Source organism: Pleuronectes platessa, chromosome 24, assembly GCF_947347685.1.
Source record: "Pleuronectes platessa chromosome 24, fPlePla1.1, whole genome shotgun sequence".
Taxonomy (NCBI): Eukaryota; Metazoa; Chordata; class Actinopteri; order Pleuronectiformes; family Pleuronectidae; genus Pleuronectes; species Pleuronectes platessa.
In genome coordinates, this window is record NC_070649.1 from 4,701,883 (window position 1) to 4,720,312 (window position 18,430).

The following is an 18,430-nucleotide window of genomic DNA, read 5'->3' on the forward strand; positions in this document are numbered from 1 at the left end:
TATTTTCTCAGTCCTTCTCAATTTGCCAGAAACAGCCAGTGCCACAGAATGTCATCGCTTCCTTGTGTCGTCTGATTGGTTTATGTTAAATCCAATGTGCCAATTTTGCAAAACGCCACATGCAACTTCTCTTACGAATAACATCAAAAGCTCAAATATCTAATATTTCATTCACTCTTAACATTTGAGCTAAAAATGCCCCAACATTGAAATTCTGCAATTTAGTTTATGTTCTTACCCCCTTTTTCTGCTTCTTGTATCTTTCCATTTCATGCTGTTGTTTACATCCCCCCAATATAATGAACGCAAAGAATATATCTGTCACCTTTTACATATTTCTAATATACACTAAGAACTACAAATCGCAACACAGAGCTTAAAGTCTGCCAGATATACGGACAAGAACCAATAGACGTTTCACTGCAGAGGTTGGTATTTGTATTCTGAGACACCAGCTACACCTAAAACATGCACGTCAGATATTTTGACTTAAAGTATTTCCGACAGGACTAGACTTGCAGTGTTAAACTCACACATGCACTTTATGACCAGCCGGATGAGGGGAGCACAGACAAGGACAAACTCCCTGCATTCCATTAATCCTTTCATTGATCAACTCCAATATAAAAAATGCAAGAAAGGAACTTTTTGCACAGCTAAGTTTTTACAAAAGAAGCTCATCGGCTATTACCAGCTCTAAATTAATCCATCAAGCCAGTATAAAGGAGAAGGTCACAGATGAAAACCTGAAGGTTTAACCACCATCTGAAAACACTACGTTTTCCAAATCAGCAAAGCATAAAATCTTTAAGTGACCTTGCAAATTGATCATGAAGCGATTGTAAGTTTTTTTTTGAGAAAAGTCATCAACAGCATCAATCTGACTTGTGTGCAGAGGGCGTTCATGTCACAGCAGGCCACAGTCATCTTTAAGCCCCTGGTCGTTTTCAGCTTTAGTAGCCGTAGTGAGAGGCAGGCCTGGACGAGAGAGCTGAACTTTGAACACACCAAATCCCCTCTCTCTCTTTCTTTCAGTCAAAAACAGCTGTCAGTCACAGCATCAGAACAAATAAACATGGTGTTAAGTCCCTAAAAGTTATTAGCACACACATACACACAAACTCACACACAGACACACACACACAGACACACACACGCTAACAAGAGTTGACAATAATCTGTTGACCGGTCAATGAGATTGAGTGTCAAGAGGCTGCATGTCCCAGTTTCTCTACATGTGTGTTTGTGTGTGTGTGTGTGTGTGTGTGTGTGTGTGTGTGTGTGTGTGTGTGTGTGTGTGTGTGTATTCCACTTGCACACAGACAATAACCAGTTAACTCGCTGCTCTAAGGTTACCTTCTTTGAAATGGAGAGCTATTTATATCTTGTGACCTCTAATTATCCATTGGAGAGCAAAGGTAGGGAAATGGAAAGAAGGAGAAAACTGATGTATGAATAATAAACTGATATCTGCAAGATATACAGCGCCCTCGTATTTCCTTTATCGGACGGCCAGTGATGATGCTGTGTTAATGCATTCAGCAGTCCATTCCTAATGGTCTGTTCTAAAATAAATACACAATCAACCATTGCATCAGAGAAGAACCACACTAACTGGCTGATATCTGATGAAAACCAGATCACATGGACAGCTTGCCAACTCTGTCGCCCACACGGCGTTGCTGTTTCTCCTCTTCACGCCCACCTGCCTGCGCCGTCTGCTTCGGCCAACACATTTCTTACACACTTCCTGTGAGTTGACTGCATATGGAGCAGGAACATACACACACACACACACAGCACAGTGGTTCACATGATGTGTGTTTTTTTATCATTGGTAGTAGAATCTGGTTTCTGTTCCCCTGCAGCTACTGAAAATAGGTGTGCAATTAATTCTGGTTTAATCTTCATCACTACAGGCGTTCTACTGCTAAATGTGTCACATCACAAACTGCTCCTTCTATTTGACGGCTCAATTCGTAAATTGCAGAGATGCTAAAAGGGTGAATTTATTTCCCTTTGCACAGAGGCAGATCCAGCTGTTTACCTGTCTTTACAGTCTTTATGCTAAGCCAAGTTAATCAGCTCCTCCAACTCCAGGAAGTGTTCATAAAATGTGTCAGAGTCTGGAGATTTTCCAGAGTTTGTCTTTCACATATAAAGTAGCTCTTGAATGTCCTTGTCTCTCCAAGTTGATATTTTCGTCAGCATCTTCTAAGTGTATGGCATTCTCCTTTCACCTTTGTATTCTTTAGTCTTGCATCAAGTGCGTGTTAGAAACATCATCAACCCGCCCACTCCCTCACTCTGACATTTTCCTGCTGTATTCCATTCCTGAAAATTCCAGGGTAATGTCTGGACTTCAGTGCACAGCTCAACAAGTAAAAACTTGTATGTCGGCATTAAACTTATAGGAGGAATACAGTTTGAGAGTCATCTTTGTAAAGTACACATGCATTAAAAGTTGATGATCTTATTAGAAAATGATGATTATCTGTATGGATCAGATACACTGAATGGAGACAGATGGAAGTGACTGGGCCTCCTCTCTTACTGTCATCTCCTCCTTTTCCCCCGTAATGCACCTTTATTGCTTTTCTCACCTCTTTGCACTCCCATCTCTCACCACAACCTGGACGGCCTCTAAACCAGACAATCTACCTCCTATCGATTATGTTTAGCTTTCATCCGCATTCATCCTTTTTACATGAAAGCCTGTCTCTGTTTAATCAAATAAAAATGCATCTTTACAAAATAAAGCTGGGCTTATAAAATAAAACCTAGCTCGGGCCTTTGGCTTTTGAATGTAACCCAAGACTTTGGGCTATTCTGGACCCTGATAATCACTTTTAGCTGCGTGCGTTTTATGTTTCAGGACGCGGCAGGTTTTCAGCGAGTGTATTTATAGTTGGAAGGGAAACATTTGTGGTCAGGGGAGAAGGATGGAGAGAGTGTGGAGGTTTTGTTTCTGTCTGTATCGATCAGCAGCCACATCTACTTTCCTTCGAGCTTCATCAGTAGAAAGCAAAGGGGGTCTTTCTGGGAATCACACACACACACACGCCTGCCACATCAAACATATATGAGAGCAGGCATACGTAAGACAATGACATGTTACCTCTGTAGTCAAGGGTCCAAATTTAGATGAGAAAAAAAGTCCCACTTCCCTTATTCTTCTAGAGCACTGTTTGTGTGGTGAGTGTGTTTTCATCTACTTCTTTACTTGATTCTGAAATTCATCCAAACAGAACATTAAAGCGTGTGTTTCTACAGGTGTGTGCGTCTGTGCGAGTGTTTAAAGGAAGTGAAACTAACGCAGGGAAGTTATTTTAAAATGCATGCAAAGAAAACATGAAAATCTAAAAATCTATCTTAAATTTGAATTTCACATTCTATTCAGCCTGTCTGGGAGACGATGTTAACATGTCAAGCATATACCTGAAAATGTGTGTAAATATCTAACTAAAATCTCTTTGGCTCTACGTTAATTAATTATGAATAAAATAATAATTATTTACAGGTTTGCTTATGATAACGCCTTCACGAGCAGAAAAGGAGTTTTCCGAGGTCACTTTCGGGTTAAATTGGGGATTTAAGATAACATTCTTCATTCCCACATGACCTGAATGCAACATTAGAGTCAGCAACTGAAGCCACACTGGGCAATATGATAACAGAAATTGTTAACAGGAAGAGCTGGACCCATCCGGTCACAGTGACACATACACACACACTTCCTAAAAACAAACTCACACCCGGGCCACAAAAGGAGGAAAGAGGGATTGAAAAACAAGAGAGGAGACGGGCAAATTTACTGGGCCACCATAGATCAGTAATTTGATTATGGGTTATAAAAAACACCCATTAACCAGATAATTATTGTGTTGTTCTGCTGAGAGAAGGTGGGTGACAAGACCAGCATGAATACGAAACAACTCACAAATTTGCCTCAAGGGACAATCTGCACAACATTATGATGACTAGCATGACTGAAGAATATGAAGATAGCTGCACAATCTCTAACTCCACGATAAGAATACATTTTACTAACACTTGTGTTGTGTGATCTGCTACAACCATTTTAACTGATGGTGACCTTATCTTAAATTCCAAACAGCTCCCACTTCAGCTTACAGCACTGTTCTCCAAAGAATACATTCAATGTAACCGGTTTTCTCGACATAAAAGAGAAACAATGTGTTTTCAAATGTAGCCTTATTACCGTGGATGTACTGAGATGTGTTAGAAGTTTATTGCACAAACTCCAGCCTCCAGGAAACAACTATCAGGAAGGTTTTCCATCTCATGCACTACAGTCGCTGCTGTGTGATGCCTGTAAAGTGAAGATAACATTACTGGATACATGCGAGCAGCAGAGAGGAATCACTGCAACACAAACACACACACGCACACACACACAAACGACTTGTTGTGTGTGTGAAGCTTTTAAAAGGCTGAGCTTTTGTTCCACTGATGACCGGCTCCTAAGTATTTTATCTGTTACTGCAACAGGCAGCGCTGAAAATGATTCTCGACAAAGAGCTATGGAAGAGAACCTGCTCTAAGCGATACCGCTGACTGAGACACTCACACATCTAAATCCTGTGGTATACATCAGGGTTGCATATGCAAACACGATGGCACACATGCCTCATGAATGTGTCTTATCTCTCTGCTGCCGCTGAACTATGGAGATAAGAGAAATCACCTCCTCTTTGCTGAATCACAAGGCATTAAATACAGAAATACAGTGTGTGTAACTCAGTGTGTGTGTGTGTGTGTGTGTGATGACTACTGCACATAACATTGGCAGGAAAGTGCTTCAACAGAACATTTTCAGAAGGCTCCAGATTCGTCATGATTGCTGTCGATAGGCTTTTAATGATTTAAACCAGGTAGAAGTGAACATGTATTAGCTTGTGTTTTAAACTGCGTACATGTTGCACATGGAGATCTATTGCCATAACACAGCTGGGAGGCCTGGGAGACAGTGAAGTGATTAACTGTTGCAGTATGTACGAAGATAACGACCACAATGCAAATTAATTTGAGGATTAACAATTAAATATCAACATGTGCTGTGGATATTGTTATGTTACATGTGCATGTGAGGTTTTAAAAAAAAATATTGTGTTTATAAAAACGTGTGCGATGCTGTGTGTGTCCCTGAGTCACAGATTAAATACCAGCTGTGTTCCCCATCTGTCACTGTGTCGTTCAGCCTCATCCGGGCCAACAAGCCAGACTAAATAAGATAGTGATAAACCCTCATCATCCACCTTTAAACGGCCCCTCGTAACCTCAGAGCATGACGCAGCGTTAAGAGTCGAGCATTGAAGAGAAGTGGACGACAGAGAGTGTTCAAGATTTTCAATAAAGGCTTTCAGAAAAACTGAAATGAAGTTTAAGCTACACAAACTGCATGTGACATTAACTAATGCTGATGATTATTTTCCTTTGGTTCCACTGTCAGAAACTTCAAAACATCTGCATTCAAACTACTATAACCTAATTCTAGTGTGAATTTCATGCTGAACTTTTCATTAAAAAAAGGTTCTGAGGGTGAAACCCTAAACTACCAATCTGCCAGATTAACATATCCATCAGACTGCATTCACTTATGAGGACCATGTAAACGTCCACTGATGTCAACAGTCAGAACAGGGAAAGACAATAAGTCCCCTGTAAATCCCTGGTGGTAGAACCTATAGTGCTGGTTCAGCAGTACCTTGTGGATATATGTTGGGATCTTTGATTATGTGTCCCGAACAAATGGTGACATGAGCCTCAGTACAGGTTTTGCCTTAATAGTGGAGCTGGCAGGAGGAGCTGCAGGCCAGACTGAAAGGGACAAACTCCAGTGAAGGAGAGATGACTGACTCGTGTTAGAGGAAATCTGTGATTGTGGGGTGTGTGTTCCCAACAGCAAGGCACGGTGGCATTACCAGAGATTAGACAACAGAATACTAATCAGTTAAACCAAAGACAGTCATAAAGCAAACTGTCTGCAAGTGTCTGTCTCTGGGGGATTTAGTGATTTGACCCCTCCAGTCGTCACCACTTTGTAACCACACGCACACACCCACCCTGATCACATGAGAGCAGAGTCACTGGATTTTAAGATTCAGCGTTTGTACTGGTGTTTGTGTGAGTGAAACAAATGATTTTTTTCATTACACCCGCATGTCCTTACATAACCTTATGGCATCTAATAGTTGAAAAAGAAAGGAAACTAATCTTTTGTTTTTGCTGTTCATAAATGCATCTGAACTTGGAGAAGGTTTGGAGATCAAGACCTCCACCCAACTCGGGACCTCCTACTCAGCCAGATGCTCATTTTAGGTTCCCTTATCATTAAATGAACCAAAGTGACAGTGTGTGTTTTGATGCTGTACTCCTTGGACCAAAATTAAAGGAGGGAAGAAGAGAGGAGGAGAATGATGTGACCTCAATGCTTCTGTTATCTATACAGAGAAATTCATTAGCCTGGTTTTCACAGAGCAGATCTCAGATGAGCTCTGGAATAACATACCTGCTTTCCCACACTGTATATGCATGACCCCCTGCTCTGGATTTAAATTTGATGACTGAAATACCCCAAATTACAAATACTCAGTGGCTTCCCGAGGCGTTTTTCCTTTGCATCAGGATTATACTTGGCCCTATTAGAAGCCACATCCTAGAAGTACGGATTTAGGTACGTTTAAGCTGATTTAAGCAGTTACTGCACTTAATGAAGTAGATGCAGGATTATGCAGGATAGATGCAAGGCAGGCAGATAATAGACCACCTACTCTGCTTTTCCCTCAGAGCTGGATAGAGGAGCATTGTTGTGGATTTCCTGTGTCATTCTTGTTGAGGAAATAAGCATACACGCTGGTCATACTTGCTTCATTGTGTCTGCTACTGTGTGTCTGCTAGTGTGTGTGTGTGAGTGTGTGTGTGTGTGTGTGTGAAAGAGAGGGATTAGAAGGGAGTGCTGCTGGTGGTCACATGACACCCCTCCCCATGACTCTACCTCATGTTGCATTTAAGTCACATGGGAATAAATGTCGTTAAGTCTCGTAAATCCCAATGATTCAGCTCACCATTAATGCAATGCTTCTCACAAACATCAGAGTAAAACTTCAAGAATGTGCAGAGACCCTAGAACACAGAAAATTCTGTAAAAACTTCAAGTCTACTTATCCCCAACTAACCATTTCTTAAATTTGTCTTATTTCACACAGCCAATCGCACACACGTAGGTGTTACGGAAATGCCTCTGTAAACCTGTTCTTCTACACTCAGCAAATCTGTGTGTGTTTTAATGAATCTATGAGCATCTGCGTGTGTGTGCGTGTGTGTGTGCGTGTGGTACCCAGGTCACATTAAGTGCCTGCATTGATTTGTGGACACAACCAAAAATAACTCCAGCAGCACCATTTAAAAGCAATGGGCTGTTACGAGAGGGTAACACTACACATTTTTGCAGCGATAGCACGCTCCCTCCCAGATACGTTGAGGAGTATTTAGTGGATAAAACATGCTGGTTATATGGTTTCTGTGCAGGAGAATGACTTTTGAGGGTCAGCTATACCCAAAGTTACCTGAGATGATGAAAATTCATATATGAAAAAATAAATAACCTTGAAAAGTGTATACAAATAGAGTAAATCCCCCTTTCTACTGGTTTCACTAACGGGTGCATAAGAGTTATAAGTGTGAATGTACCATGACTGTGTTAAAAGCCGACCTGTCAGTCAATCCATCCTTTATCAATACTGCTTATCCTGTGAGGGCTGTGGGGGGTCGGAGCAATTCCCAGCTGACTTTGGGTTAGAGGCAGGGAGCAACCTGCACTGGTCACCAGTCAATCACAGGGCTGACATACAATCGTTCACACCTACAGGCAATAAAGTCTCTTATCAATCTAATCTGCACGTCTTAGACTGTGGGAGGAAGCTGGAGTATATGTGGAGAATGCCGCCATGAGGAGAATGTGCAAATAAACAAACACATTTCTTCTAATCTTTCCCATTTTTCTACAAATTTTCCAAGTTAACTACTTCTTGCAGGTATATACAACAAAAACATAATCCACTGCACGTATGTCTTTCACATTCAAGATTTTAGTTTCCACTAATATCGGACTTGGCTCACTCACCTATAAAACATTTATGGTAAAAGCCGTGGTGCTTTCATATTACTGGTAACAACAAAAAGTCCTGTGGGGTTTTCGTCAATCAAGTTTCAACTGTTCAGACATTTTTATTTTCCTCATGGTGACGATGCCATTAGCTTTTGGGCTTGTATACGCGTTTCACCGCACTCCGTTAGTGCTTTCACTTCCTGCTGTAATGTAACTCTGTCTACTCGTCTCTCAGGAGCTCAGAGAAAAGCACCAAAATGCTTTTAATACTTTTGTGTTACTTCTGCCAAAGTGTTTATTCCCCTAACTTTTCAGCCGCTCTGCCTTTCTCCTATGCTCGCTAATGGGAGCACTTTTCGGTCTTCCCTAATGTTTGTCCTACACTGCTGCTGGATGGTGTTCATTACACTGTTTGTGATGCCAGTAATTATTCCAACACACACACACATACTATAAACGTAAGTGTCTACCTCTGCATTTCTACAACCACTGCAATAAAATTAGGGCAAATTTAAATTTCCCAATTAATCTGCCATATAAAAAGAATCCCTTATATATTTAAAGTTTATAAAATAGCAGAAAATTACAATTATAATTTCCTGCAGCCCGAGGTGATGTTTTCACATCCACAGCAGAAGGTATTGATTTATTCTGACTTGGAAAAGCATCAAACCCTGAGAAGCTGAACTGGAACATTTCTGCTGCTGGATAATGACAGAAATGATCAATGAGTTTTTAAAATTGATGATGAATCGTGGTCTGTAAACTTATTGATTAACTGACTGTGACAGAAAAAACAATAAAAAGAACAACGTTATCATAACAGACGGCAAAACTTAAAATGTGCACTGCTGTTCTATCATCTCAAATCATAGACAGAATATGAAGATGGACAACATGACAGCTCCCCTAAAGTGAAGCCAAAGTGTCTCAATCACCACCTGACTGCACTAGAGTGCATAAAAGCTCCCTACTCCATGTTAGTGGATAGGAAATGGGCCAAAGCCGTGGTGAGGTCACCTTACAGGAAGTCTGGGTATGAAAGTAACAGTAGTTTTTATGCCACAGGTGAAGTAGGATTAAACACTGAAGCTTTACATATCGACAAATCTTTTGTAGACTTGCAGAAAAGCAGTGTGAGTTTAGACAAAGTGACATCAGATGTTTCTTGACAGTGTACCAGCAGATCTCTAGGTTACTGCGATCTACTGCTGACCCAGATTCCTCGAAGCTTCGACCGTTGCTGTGGCAGTGTTCAGATGTCAAGCGAGGCCAAATAAAAGTTTTTTTATAAAAGGCAACGACGCAGAGAGAAACTAAATGAAACAAAAACATGAGAAACGAGGCGGTGACATATTTGAGGAAATGAGAGCTTTACCTGAATAAGCCTCTTCATTCTCATCATCTGAGCAGTGAATTCATTCCCTGTCAGAGACTAACTGCCGCCATGTTGGAGTCTGGGGTTCTGTGAGCAGGAGTTGGCATTAGTTCTTTAATGAGGCCTCACTGATTATTCAAGTCTGTCTGACCTTTATCTCCGTGTCTCTCTCCATTGCTTTTCTGTCTGTTTGCCGGTCAAACTGACTCCTCAGTAACTGGTCCACCCTCCTGGTTGGTGTCTCTGGTCCGGGCTCCAGGGACTCCTCATCGATCACATGATGATCAACTGATAAAGAACTGAAGTCAAATGCTAATTCCAGCCTCTCGTTCTAGAGCCTCTAGTTTCTGTTCAGCTTCCAGTTTGAACTTTTGAAAAGCTGCTGCTATTCAGCTAATGTCACTATTCTCTTGTCTTCAAGACAAAAACAAAAGAATGTTTACCTGATATTTGTTTTCATTTATAATATTCAACTATCCAAATGCTGTCCTGGTAATATGCCTGCAGTCGGCTGTTCTCGTTAAATGGGTTATGTTAAATGACTGTTATGTAAACTATGCTTTGTGCTGTTTTGACTTCACTTTATTTCATTACCATTCAACAGAGCCCCACTGTTCTGTCCGATTCATGTCATCACACTGTCATGTGCCCATGAATCCTGCTGCCCTTCAATCTCACACACACACAAAGCTCATGTGAGAGGGTGCAAGGGAGGAGAAAATTACTGTGTGGTCAGTTTGTTCTTCATTATCTCCTCAACAACCACAGGATTAACAGGTTCGCTCTTTCCAACGCACTCACTTCTACCACTGACTTATTGTCTTTCATTCCTAGAGGATGAGAAATATATGTTTTCATCAAGGGTTATAACAAGTTCCAACAACTGCCTTGCACCAAGCGTGATTATCACATTATCTCCGAGGGAGAACAAATCACACGGCGGATCAGAGGGTGAGGGGAACCTAATGGCCTCATGTGGTTCTCATGAGACCAGTCACATGACCAGGGTGTAGGGCCGTGGTAGAAATGGATTTCAGGATATGAGATCATTGCAAGAACCTCACACTCTCCAGCTATTGAGGTTAAAAGACTCAAGTGTGGTTGTGGCCTCACACAGAGTCACATTTACAGTTGCAGTAGTGGTAGAAAAAAGCTTTATGTTGTGCAACTTTTGTGAAATGCACTTTGTTTAGGCTAAGACACAAAACCACCAATCATGAAACAAAGGGAAATAACTCAATGAACACATATACAACAAATGCACTTCGCCCATGCTGTTGGCAAAACACTGCACTGGTTCAATGATCAAAACCTGGAGCAGGCCCAGTCCACTGAGCGCTGCATCTACTCAACTCCACCCACCAGTGCCAGCATCAACTCTTTCTAAGATGCTGCTGCAGCTGACTTGTATTTACTGTGAGTGAATCTTTAACAAAACTTAAACAGAAACCTGCACCCTTACTGGAAGGCTGATCATACTATTTCCAAACCTTTTGAGAGTTTTAATGAAAAAGAAAAAAGCTCTTCCTTCCTTTTGCAATCCAGCAGTTTAATGGCCTAATCCAACCTGGTGACACATAACGTAAAAGGTAATGCTGTAAATGGATCAGTGGCTTCTTTTGTTTTGTGGCTATTACACTCAAATATTAATGTGGTGATTATTTATTCATGTTTAAATGCTTCACATCGCACCTATAAAAGGGTTTGGTCCTGTCACTTGGGCTCATCCTTAGGAAAGATGCACTCAGAAGAATATATTTATGTGACCATTGTTCCATTATTTATATTCATCTCCTGGGTAATACTTCTTCCAGTCTGGGTACACTTGTCTGCCGGATCTATTTCTACCACAGAATTATCCGAGACGATTGTGAGAAACACCTCCAACACAACTCCAGCAGTGAGAAGCTTCTATTTTTGGGTCCGATACTCATCGAGAGAGATATCTTCAGCATTTCATTGCCATCGTTTACTTCAGAATAAAACTAAATTAATGACCAAATCATTTGATGTCAGCGTCCAAACTGAACGAATGTTGCCTTGTCATGTGCAAACCAAAAATTACACACAGTCCATTTTGTCTCTAACACGACAACATGTCATCTCAATTCCATCAGAGACGCTTCAGAGTGCAGTGATGTGAACGCTCAGAATTATATCACTTGATGCTGCACTGCTCGGGCAGACTGACAGAGTGGTGAGAGAGGATCACTGTTGTGCAGTTCATGGTGGCTGCCAAAGTGCATTGATATTTTTACAGAATAATCAATGCTGTGTCATGTGCACGACTCATTTGGCTTCAGTGCCGACTAAACACTGAACATTCGCTTTCAGTGTAACTGTTGTAAGTGCATCTTCTGGAAGGGACAAGTTTTCCTTTTGGACGGGCTCACTCGTTCCAGAAAAAGTCAGCAGCAACTGACTCAGACATTTGAGTCCTCACATACAACCCCTTTGGAAAATGTCTGAAAGCACCGTGGTTGTTTTATTATGGGTCGATAGTCTGTCAATCCACCTAATGGGACTAGAAAACGCTAAAGCAAAATTTCTTGCAAGTCAAGGCAAAATGTAGTTTCACTTCCTGTGTCAAGGTGAGTGCTACTTGCCAATAATCCAGATAATCAATAGTTCAATCTCTGGCTAATGTCTCAAGTAAACAAAGCAAAGAGAGGGGGAAAGGGGTGAGATGTTAGGGCTAAATTGAAGGGGGAGAGGTGGGGGGTGATGTCTGCATAGTGCACCATCAGCATTTAGAGGCAGGGGGTGGCTACTTCACGTTTCCCGCTCTCCTTCTCCCTCTCTGGCATGAGGACCATGGGGAATGGTGTGTTCCAGCAGCGAGTGGACCAGCGATCATTCGCTCAGACAGGGAGAACATTAAGGTGTATCTACCCCCTCAGCATTTTCACAGGCGACCTGGAGCAACGTTATTACAAAGGCCTGAGTTCAAACAGCATCTCTCTCTCTCTGTCTTCTCTGTACTGACCTCTCCTTGGATAGAGACCTCCACGCACCATTAACCCAGGGCGATCCATCATCTGTCTCCTCGTCCAATGGGCTGTAATACACTGTTAATGTTACCGCAACAACACTGATACTCGGTCTTAATGGAGCGCACACTCCTCAGGAGACGAGAGAGGAGAGAGGATGGAAACTATAAAAAAAAAGCAGTGATACAATAATTGTCTGAGCAGGTTCAGGTTTTGAATTATAGGAAATATTTTACTGCTCCAATAAAAACAATCAAATAATCAGTTATCAGTTCAGAGAAATAAAACAACTACATAACAATTTGGGAACTCGTTTTTAGAATAGAAGTAACACACCAAACGTGTCAGTTTTTGTGGAAGACCACTGATCCTAGCATTCACAAAATAAGCCCAGCTTTCAGTCAAACACTAAATCATGACACGTATCACTACTTGTTTTTTGCTGAGCATGGAATATGACACATGCGGCCAAATGAGATTGAAAAGTGACAGCAGTAAAGTCAAGCAGCCAAACAATCCCAAGACCGAGTGGCTTAGCGAGAGCTGCCAAATCCTTTAGGTATAGAGGTTAACCCTGGTAAACGCTGTGGCCAGTATAGACGGCCAGGTGTTAAATGATTAGCATGAGGAGGAAAAATCAGCTGTTACTGCCAAACAGGAGCAATAGAACCAAACATATAGATTTCCAACAATATGACAACATAAAAAAATGCATGTTTTAAAAGTTCTGAAAAGTGACTTCAGACACACATTACTGTCCCATCAGCATCCTCTTTAGCGGGTCTAAGCTATCAGTGCTTGAGGAAACTCTATGCAGAAGTATTTCAATTTGAGATAATTATGTTCAATACGCCAAAAACATGTTTGTGACCTTGACGTTTGACCGACTGAAGGTTAGATATCGTGTTCACATCAAAAGGACGGACAGATGGACGGAAATCCAAAAACATAAAACATAAGTGAGTAAGATTTATCCATTCCTTATTTCACTAAGGTCCTCCACCTTTTTTCTAGCACCCGTGGGTGTCCCTGCACCCCATAGTAAGAAAGGCCTGCAGTGGAAGCCTCCACAACAAGCTGCATTATCATCAGCCCACATTGCCAGCCAGCGTGCTTATGAATTATTGACAACCAGACAATGAGTTCATGTGATCCGCTGCCCTCTGCGTCACCTGGCTATTACTATATTCCACTCCCCACTAACAAAACTGCATGAAGTAACAGTAACACTACTGAGGCAACAATATGATCACCAACCACTACTCACTCACTCTAAGCGCTTAGTCTTGATTATGTGCCGATGAGAACGTGCAACAGGTAGACTGTGACGTGATGAGATCAGTGTTTGTCTTAGCTTTGACATTAAACTGGATTAAATGGGTGAAGGTATAGCCAACGCCGGTAACCCAACACTCCATGAGAGGGCAGGAAGCCAAGCAGACGCAGAGGAGACGCACTTCCTGTCCAGGAATCAAGATTAGTCAGCAGCAGAGGAATGCTGCCTGACAGCTTCAGCCCACCACCACACACAGAGACATGATAACTTCACCTTGTTTCACTCAAAGCTGCAAAACAACTGCAGCTCCTCAGTTTGGATTCTCTCATTATTCAAGATGGAAGACCTTTTCAAAGACATTCAGTGTAGATAACATTAGATTAACTATGCAATGCCTTGGCTCCCATTGATTTCCTCATACACCTATTCTTCTTACTCATTTAATCGATGTTGAATCTGTCAGTGGAGGAAAATCAAAAGACAAATATGACTCAGACGGGAAATAACTTTTCACTAGAATTAACGAATGAAATAATCATTGCAGCCCTAATGTAAACATATTAATCTTTCATTGGACTTAATGTACATGTCTCTCCTGTATTAAAAGTGGTGACCGAAGGTGGTAGCCTGAGATGACTCTTAGTTTGTATGACATAAAATTAAATTTAAGTAAGTACTGAATAACTATACTGACATTACTTAATACTTTCATATGTGAACAATTGTTTGTCTAAAAAAACAAGCGAGGGGACATTAAAAATAATCAAGCAGCAGACAGATTATTTTTCAGATGGCTCAAGGAGTCTTTGATTATTCCGGAAATAGCTTCAAACAACACTAAGTGTCCTAAAATCAGGATTTTCAAAGATCAGTGCTCATAGAAGTGGATCCTTGTGACAGAAACAAAATAATGGGCTAATTTTACCCATGATGCTTTGTAAACGCATGCACCCTCAGCAAACCAGTTATCACCAAATTTCTGCGGCAGGAAACTGCTGTTATGTCATTATCATGCTTTACTCTCCACAGTAAATAGAGAAGTACAGCAGCTACTTCAGAACTAGAACAATCACATAGATTTCTAACACTCGTCCATTAGTGAGGAGTGACTATATAGATCCTAAAAGATAAAAAAAAGTGTCTTTTAAAACTTTCAGAGCCTAAAACAACCCTCAGAAGACAAAAGAAAGGGGAAGAATACAGTACAAGTACACTGGGTCTCAGTGCTCCTGCCCGTCACTGTGAATACATTTGCTTCTCATTCAGCCTGAGCAGGAGTGACAGCCACAAAGACTACAACTCTACATGTTCTGTTTTAAAAAGGGATCCATAGGCTTATATAACATCTTCTGCCTTTTTGGTTAACCAGAGATGGCAGCCACTGAAAAGACTGGCTTCGAAGACGGAATAATCCTGCCGCAGTACGACCTGTAACGAGGAGGCTACAGCGTGACCTCAGCTGACTTTATTTAGGCTACAGATTAAATGTGTTTGAGTATTTTTAACCAAATTTACCATCTCTTCTGCGATATTTTCTATATACATCAATAGACTCAGAATTCAATCAATATGAAAGTCGCTGTGATATTTATATTGATCACGTTTCATACGTTCTACATACTAAGGTTTGTTTGGGTTTGTTTTGAGGTATTTCACAGAATCCGCTTGTTTTTATTGTTTTATTACTGGTTTGTAATATTGTTCAGTTACCGTGAAACTACCAGGATTATTTATGACTCCATAAAATTCAGTCTGTGTCTGAATCCCAGATGTTTGAGGCGTTTTCCCGAGACAGATCTCAACACGCCCAAAGTGTAATGCCTGCCAGCCCACAAGGACTTCCTGGATAAAAGCTACTAATAAATGACGGTAAAAGAATGTAGTGCATTTAAAAACAATGTTGACATCATGGATATTAGAAAAATTATCAAATTGAACTGCCTTAAGAACAATTGACCCTTCATGTTGATATTCTATCTATCGAACGGGGAAAACTGCCATGAAAGACAAGTAACATGCATCTTGTCCTAGGCTGTAGATGATGGAAGCAAGTTTCCTTTTTCTGACGTCTCACACGGTCATGAGAATTCTTTAGAGCGCAGCAAATGGATACATCAGCTTTTAAATATAGACTGAATTTATAATTAGGTTCATTTTCAAGATGCGGTCAGAATTGGAGCCCTCCCTCCCGTCCCACTTGCTCCTATAGTATTGACTGATATTTCATAAAAGCACCGTATTGACAAACACATAAAGGCTCCCAGCCCTAATTTTTGTATTCAGCAATCTCTTTGCATCTGGGTTTTTGTGACGGCAATACAATCAATTTACCCATATGCCTAAAGCAGTTATCCAGATCAATTACAGCAGCAGACCTCATCAGCATCCCACATCCTTCCAATCAAAGGCTTGTCTCGGCAGGTTTCTTACTACAAGGCTCCATTTCACCCTGCACACAGCGGGACTTATCTAATCAGCCATTTGCAACAGTTGGGAGTCTGTGTCTAAGCCTCAGCTGAGCGTGGAGCCTGGGTATGAAGCTCGCTATCTCTCATGTGAGAGGGGCTTGCTCTGTCTGGATTATTGTCAAAGACATTACAGAGGAGCCTAACACAACCTATAGCCTTACATGCCGGCTGCTCCACTGCTGCTCATTGATTTGACTAGCAAGGGAAAGACAACTGGATTACATAATTCATGTGGCCGACTCTTCCATTTGTAGGGTATGGTCAACTGGAAGAGAGAGCATAATAAATGAGAGCGAATAGCACAGGAGATGCTCCATAGTGACTTAATCACTCTTTGGGTAACGGGAACAGTTCTATGAATGAAAACGTGTAAAAACTACAAAATAAAAGCTTCCACTGGCTGCATGCAGAAAGTGCGTTGATTTATATTTTCATACAAATTAGAGTCACTGATTCTGAAACTGACTCGTCCTTACGTTGAGAAACTGACTCGTCCTTACGTGTTCTGTCATGAATGCATATCCTCTCCAGCATGCTGCATTACATCTGGTGATATCATTTCTGACTCCACCTTTCTCTTATTAAAGTGCAAATGTTGAGTGAAGGTATGATTGCGGCTGTGGCTCAACAGTGTCGGCTCCACTGCTTTGAATTACATCTTTATAAATAACACATGTGACTATATAAAATAACACCTGGGGGATTGCGTGCATGCAAAATCTCATTGAAAACAATGCATGTTAACCCATCATTAGATGATCTAACATAAATACTCCACTTATATTAAGAAAAGAACATTTTTATACTGTTTTTCAATCCATAAAATTAGTTTTAAGATTAAGAGTATGAGTCTTTCAAGTTAAAACTGGGTTTTGAGTAGCCCTGGGCAATAATACAATAACAATAATTATCAGAATATATTTGTCAAGATGTTCTTGTTGATCCTTGTTAGAATTTGAGGCCATGTTGTCTGGCTCTAATAAAAATGATAAATTATTGTTATAGTAGTGTTATAAATAGTGTTTAAGTAGATTGTGAAATATTTCTGCAGATATTTCAACTTCAAAACAACAAAAACCACAACTTCCTGTAAAATAAGACTAATGGCTGATGGTGTCTTCAAAGTGTTTCCTCCCTATTTCCCCATTCAGCTTCTTTCCACTCGCTTTCCTGAGTGTAACTTAATCCGGATGAGTGGCTGCTTCGGCGGAATCTGAAACCAACAGTGGCTGGAGGCTGCACTGTTTACTGAACACAAAATTAAAAAAAAACTTACATATCTGCTGATGAGGGTCCGGAGGGTGCTGAGATCCATCCCCATCTTGTTCCCCTTTCTCCCCGGACACTTCTTCTGTTCTGCGGGGCGTCAGCGGTGTTCTCTCCGCGGGGCTGCCGGGGTTGGGAGCGCTAGCTTCTCTTTAAATCTCCTCCACGCTCCATGACTTTCTCCGTCCGCTCGTCTTCCTGGATGGAGAAAGACAACAGGGCTCGGTCCCGCAGCACTTCACCGACAGGCTCCGGTGAGAGGTGGAGGAGCGGTGCGGGGTTTCACGCAGTTTCTCGCAGGTACAGATAAGTGCGCTCCTCCTGTACATGAAGTTACCTCCGTCCGCCTGGCGCGCGCTACCTCTCCACAACTGCGCGTGTCCCGGTAATCTGCCTGGGTCGCGCGCCGCGGCGAAAAGGAGCTTTTCTAACTGTGACGTCACGAGTCCAGGTGGGGACTGAAGCAGGGCGCGTGCGCACCAGTTGATTAGGAGATCAGAGAGAGGGGGGGAGACAGAGAGGGGGGGAGACAGAGAGAGAGAGAGAGAGAGAGAGAGAGAGAGAGAGAGAGAGAGAGAGAGAGAGAGAGCGTGTGTACTTTTATCAAATTATTTATTTACTGTATTTCATTTTGTTTATATTTATACCTGCACAATCACAACCACAGCAAATTCCTTATATGTGTTAACCTACTTGGAAATAAGCCAAGCTACTGAATCTGGACCTTATGTCATGTGAGTGGGATTGAAACAAAGAAAGTGTGTGTCTGTAAGAACTTTGGTTTCTTTGAGTTTTATTTCTATTGTCCAGTCTCAATTTATTTTATCATCTGCAAATTTACTTTAGTTCGAAGCCCCTGACGTCCCAAAAGATGATATTCTGATAATTTCCCTTTTCACAATTCTTGTGTTCATGTATTAA

The 18,430-nt window shown here is 41.3% G+C and overlaps 1 protein-coding gene across 7 annotated transcripts in view; it reads right to left on the reverse strand.

Annotated features, from left to right (window-relative positions):
* Nucleotides 1–17,909, reverse strand: part of atp11a (ATPase phospholipid transporting 11A) — a 36,514-nt gene extending 18,605 nt beyond the window's left edge. For 6 of the 7 annotated variants that reach the window (XM_053416976.1, XM_053416982.1, XM_053416981.1 and 3 more), the window contains exon 1: nt 17,520–17,909. In XM_053416976.1, the coding sequence (XP_053272951.1) occupies nt 17,520–17,564 (45 nt within the window). In that variant the 5' untranslated portion in view covers nt 17,565–17,909. Of the gene's footprint in view, nt 1–238; nt 414–17,519 lie in introns of those variants that run through there. The other variant, XM_053416978.1, reaches the window with a different exon arrangement.
* Nucleotides 17,910–18,430: the final 521 nt, after the last annotated feature.